General features: G+C 36.7%; 1 protein-coding gene across 4 annotated transcripts in view; it reads left to right on the forward strand.

Annotated features, from left to right (window-relative positions):
• The window catches only part of MYO1B (myosin IB), a 114,723-nt gene extending 109,202 nt beyond the window's left edge, over positions 1–5,521 (forward strand). For all 4 annotated transcript variants that reach the window (XM_052791739.1, XM_052791741.1, XM_052791740.1 and 1 more), the window contains one exon: positions 2,531–5,521. In XM_052791739.1, coding sequence (XP_052647699.1) covers positions 2,531–2,654 — 124 coding nt within the window. In that variant the 3' untranslated portion in view covers positions 2,655–5,521. The remainder of the gene's footprint in view (positions 1–2,530) is intronic.
• The last annotated feature ends 479 nt before the right edge of the window (positions 5,522–6,000 follow it).

The following is a 6,000-nucleotide window of genomic DNA, read 5'->3' on the forward strand; positions in this document are numbered from 1 at the left end:
CTAAAAAGTCAAGTATCTAATGTTAGAAAAACAAAACACTGTTGTGTAACTAATACTTCTTTTCTCTTGACAGAATACTTGTAAATAAGGATCCAATTTTCAATGTGTACTCATTTCTAGTATTCAGTTTGGCTCTTATTTCCTCGAAAGTCATTAGAGAAAACATGCTTTTCTTAAGGTAGTTTCAAATAGGGCTATGAAGCAGAATTGCTGCTGTAGAAATAATTAAGAGATACTGCATTTGAGAGAATAGTTTTGTGTGTGACTGAGAAGTTCAGAAATTCCTATGAGATACTTATTGATTAGACTGGACACTAGGTGCCAAGTTCTAGTGAAAATAACCAAAACAGAATGAAAAGCTCCCCCTAAACACACATAATGATGGTGCTAGTAATGTAGGTCTATACTACCTTCTCTTCTGTGAAGGTGAAAAATATATTCTTAAAATTCCTGCTGATGGTGTTTGAACCACCTGCTGTTGTTTTGGTTTTTTTGGTTGTTAAAAGCTTTTTTTGATAAAAAGCTTGCACCTCAAATTAGTATTTCTTTCTGCCTGGTGCAATTTCATATTTTGGCCTTAAGTAAGGACTGCACTTGCAGTGTTTATAGCCATGGAATTAAAAACTTTGTGTGTGTGTGAACTCCTAAAGCCCACTGAGTAAGAGTCCCTCACTTACTCCACCATTATTATGCACTCAGTTTGTTGTGAGAAGTGCCCCCTGATTTCAGTAGCGTTGATTTGGTGGGTTTATTCATTTTGAATAAAGAAGAAAATTTGGAACCCTTTAACAATAGTGGAATAAAACTACTGCAGGCAAAATTTGAACCTTTTATCTGGCTGCACCACACTGCTTGTATTCTAGAGTCGTGATGGCAAGTACAGTTTGTTCAGATTTGAGGGTTTATTTAAAGGCTAATTTTGCTTTTTCCTTGAAAATGGCATCTGCCATTTTCCTTTGTTCTGTTACCAGATGTGATTTAATTTGCTCAAAGGTGTGAGTTTTTAGCCTCTAAAAGAGTGTGGCTGTCCCCAGTAAGTTTCTAGTTTAATGATGGCTACAAGGGAATAAACTACTAAAAGTTTCAGCATGCATTGCAGTAGTGTGGACTGCCTGCCTGCCTTAGGTCTGGAAAACAGTCTGCTTTCTGGGAGTCTTGCATTTTGGGATGTGGTTTTCTTTCTTGTCTTGCAAATTAAACACTTTCGAGTGTGTATTGCTATTGAGTTTATCCAGACTAAATAATTTTAAGTTGTTAGCAGTTCCATCTCTGTTGATGGTGAAGCAGTACTCTCTTCCTCCTGCTAGAGTTTAGATACAGGCACAACTAGGGATTGAGGAGAAAATGTGGCCTTATTTTGACTACTGTACACTACTTTTTGGGAAGAGAGCTGATATAAGCAAAAATGCTGTTGATCCAGGGGTATATCTAGTAGGAGACCTACCGTTTATATATATAATATTGGAACAATGGGTCTAGGAAAATGCAGCGTTGGTGACAAGAGACGATGGCTATAAGACCTACTCACGTTTTCCGGATGCTTGCGTGGCTGGGAGCGCCGAACAAGTTAATCTTTGAGCGTCTGGGCTGTGCAGCAGGAAAGCAGGACCGAAGGGCAGCTCGGCGCAGCAGAGGCCATTTCCTCCCCTGAGCTCTGCCGTCAGCTTGATTTGTGGTTTCCGGCTGGAGAACAAATTCTTTGAAGTTTTTGGCCTCTGCTGGAGGACTTTTTAAGGATGCTAAAAGGGAAAATCTGCTGTATTACAAAGGACTTTTTAGGTCAGCAACCGCTGCATGTGAGCCAAAAGGCAGTGCTTTTAATCTTGCTATCCAGAGCAGTGAGAAGTTTGAGGCTCCACAGGAGCCTATTGGTGTTTTTTAGTGGGTTTTTTTTTTAAAGCAATTCTCCACATTCAGTGAAACTTCTTTTCCAATAAAAAGTGAAGAGTCAAATCCAGATTCATTTATCCTGGACTGCAGGAAATATCTAAATTTGGAGATTGATGGGAAGGAAGTGAATTTTCCCAATTGCTGAGCAGGGGGCTGTAAAAGCTAACTAAGGATTAGAAATGTGAGAGCTGCTAAAATACCAGATATACTAAATAAAGCGTAGATCAGAAGAAGAGCGCTCCCGATTGTTGCTATAGAAGTATTTAGCTTCCTTCTATGAAAATAGAGAAGTCCCTTTGGATTGACGGTGAAGCAGTTGGAAATAGTCTTTGCTGCATTTCAGGTACATTAGAAATTCTGTTTTAAGCTGCCTTCTTTCTAAAGGAATAGCAAACTAACTATTGTAAAAGGTCCACAGTTACAGGCAAAAGGCAATAATTAGGAGATAATACTTGAAGGAGACTCAAGCCATACCATAACCCATGGTGCTTTTTTTTTATTCCCTAACTCTTATTATTAATACAGACCTGAAAATGACATCTTTTGGAGTGATGCTCAGAACAAACAAGAAAAGGCTTCACCTCCTCATGTGGTTTTTTTTCCTACTTTTAGCTAAAATGTATCTTATTCCCTCTCCTAGGTTTCTGGTCCAGTTCAGACAAGACAAAGTGTGTGTGAAGTTCATACAAGGCAGCCAGAAAAATGGCAACATCCCAACTTGCAAGCGAAAAAACAATCGGCTTCTCGAAGTGGCTGTCCCTTAACTGCAGCTGGTGACCCTCCCTTTCATGGACTTGTTTCTTTGTAATAGTGCAATTTTAGTTGTTTGGTTTTGCTGGTTTTATCCCTTTCTAGAGCTGTTGATGGCTAATAGCTTTAGAAACCCTTGGCAAAACATTTGATCAATTGACTTTTTAATCTCTTTGTTCATGCCAGAGTTTTAACCCTCAAAATGCAGATTTTTACCCTGTGAGGCATTTTTACCAACTGGCACATATCTGTCATACACAAATCATTCCCTTTGTTTAGTGGTCATATTTTAGTGCAGCATACCGTAAACCCACATATTAATGATAAATTACTCATATTTCTTAGTCTAGAGATCCTCTTAACAGGAACTATACATGGCCTTAATCCTTGATGGCCACTTGTGCCCAGTGTCTTTTTATATCAATCTGTTCTGGTGTTCTGATGGGCTCCTCGCTTGCCACTGCTGAGGAGACCGGCAGAATGGAAACTGGCACACTAACTCCTATAGTTAACACTAGGACCTATGTAACTCAATCTTTTAGTCAATACAGCACAGGAACATCTAATTCTGCAAAACAGAAGGAATATATGATTATACAAGCAGCTATATGCATAATTTTATAGTAAAAAATGCAGAAATTTTGAAACAGGATTTTTAATTAGGTCAGATGTTTTTAATGACTTTATACAGTAGAAATCAGTAAAACTAAAAAAAAGCTTGTTTCTAAGCTATACAGTTTGAGGCATATTTTCTGTTCTGCTTTTTTTTCTTCTAAATTATCAGTTAAGATTTGAGCCTGAAAAATGCAATAGTATTCGCAACGCAAGTAACTGCTAGGTATTTAAACAGTTAGTTATCAAGCGAAAGGTTTGAGCCTTTCTTTTAGATATTGGCATGTACAATGTGCAATAAAATGTACGTGACATTTTGTGAGGAATTATTTATAATACATTTTTGTGTGCAAGAGAGAAGATTGGTGCAGACTGCATAGGCAATGTAGGGGTTAAAATAGATTTGTGTTGTTAATTTGCAGGTTTTTAGAGTGTACACTACAGTTGTCAATTTGGGAAGAATACTTAGAATTAAAAAATCCTTAATTTGGGGGTCTGTATATAAATTGGTATTACGGCAATAAAACTGTTCTAATTCTGTGCTGTTTGGTACTCCTATGTTATAACCATATTTTTGTACTCCAAACTATTTTATATAACTTGTGTGCCTGATGTAAATGCGTGCACAGAAAATACAATCAAGAGCTGCATTATAAACTTTCAGTGTAACTCATTGCACTTAATCTTTTATAAGCCAGAAGCATTAGTTGAAATCCTTAAGAGGAGAGATGCATTTTTAGATAGAAGTAACTACTCAAGTGAAGGGTTTGTTGGATGTGGCTGTTTGTTGATGCAAGGACAGTTGAGAAAGCATTGTATTTTTGCAATCTGATATAGGACAGATTAAGACCCTGGGTATCTGATGTGCAGTGCTGGAAGTCCAAGCATAAATAAAGGAAAGATAAAGAAAAGTTCAGAGTCTCATTACTCTCCCGGTGGTAAAGTGATGTAGTGCTCATGGCTGCGAAGGCTCCTCTGGGCGGTTCCACGTTAACATTGGCTCTCCGCGTTAAAACGGCATTTACTGCAATAGATGTTCTAGTGCTAATGGTTGTCGGTCTGAAAAACCAGCTGGTTTGGGTTATACCACATTTTGCTTTGGGATTAAGGTAAATTATTTTGCTATGATTTGAATACAAAACAATTGTTTTAACTGGTTGCTTTAGTGTTGCTGTTAAAAATCCATGCATGCAACCTTGAAATGTGGGCGTAATCAAAAGATGTATTTCCCAAACGATGACAAAAAGTTGCCTCTTCCTTATGATCTGAGTTTGAACCCTTCTTTTAATAATTGAGTCAGGTTAATAGTTTAATAAAATTTAAATAATTTTACATGTATTGTAATTAGAGATGCTTATGAAGGAAATCTTAGTATCAATTTGTAATGCAAAGTTAGGATACTTCAAAGGAATTATTCCATTGCCTTAAGAAGACAGCACATAATAACATGGCATTTAAAACTCTTAAATCCTGTATTAGAATTCCTGCTCGGTAAAGGTCAGAGTGTTTGTAAACCTGTTTATTATCTTGAAAACCTTACAGTAAGAACCACAAGGAGCAAATTCTTAAAATGAATACAAAAGCAAGGAAAACAAACATTTGAAGTCTGATGTAATCCTGTAGTTGCTTGCAGGTAGGAAATGGGAGAGTTTAGATTAAGTATATCTGGATATCTGGCCTATGAAGTTAGGATATTACAGGATAATGTTAGGATATTTGACCCATCCCAGCCAGACCCAGTACACACCCCTTTTATTTTTTTGAGCTTTGCAGCAAGTCATGATAGCCATACCTACAAAAGACTGGAAGAGGGACAAATTCCTCACTTTGATTTCTGGTGTTTCATTTTTTTTCTGGACCTTTACAATTTTTACCTTGCATATTAGCTGGTACTTTGTGATAGTTACCATTTGACACTTAAATATTTCTCAATGTACAGAGCAAGTTTCGCTGAACGTGAATTATTTAGATATGCCTAGAGAGTCATGGTATCTTGATGTTTAGATTTAAGTACCTAGGATGTTGAAAATAAAAACTCAAGGTCACCTAGGGTTTTTTTTTTTTATTTTCCTCTGTTTTCTTTTATAACTGTCTGTCAAATGGAGTTGTAAAGAGAAGACTGTTCCTTCTATGGTGCTAACCTTACACATCCTTTTACTTGTAAATTTTAATTTGTCATCTGGAAGCTGGGCAAGGATCTTTAAAAAAAAAAAAGATATTTGTTGCATGATACTTTCCAGAATCAAATAAAATTCTGTTCCTAGACCTATACTTTCTCTATATCTGTATCTTCCTTACTGCCATCAAATCTAAAAAGAGCAGGTGACTGGGTTTTCAGTTAAATATAGAGAACACTGCTGTGTGACCTTGGAGAGAAGAGAAATTTTTATTTTTGTATGTGATTCCTTAAGAGGCAGCATGTCTTCCTCAGTGATTCACAGTAACCTTTTTCAGTGCAATTTTTCAGTGCAAGTCCTTTCCTCAACATAGTTTTCTCTGAAAATTCTGCAAACTCAACTTTCCTAACATTAGGATTCGGACTGATTCCCTAAGAATGGTATTAATAGCCAGATTAACCTGATTTTTAAAAAATGGCTTTGAGCCCCAAACCTATCATATTCCACATGTTTTGTCTTGTGATCTTTTTCTCTCTTCTTATCCTTAGAAAGTTTAAGTCTGATTTATGTATATTTTTGTTCATCGTACAAATTACGGAAGAAAGAAACTAAAATGTAAAGCCAGAAAAGG

This window comes from Harpia harpyja, chromosome 7 (assembly GCF_026419915.1).
Source record: "Harpia harpyja isolate bHarHar1 chromosome 7, bHarHar1 primary haplotype, whole genome shotgun sequence".
NCBI lineage: Eukaryota > Metazoa > Chordata > Aves > Accipitriformes > Accipitridae > Harpia > Harpia harpyja.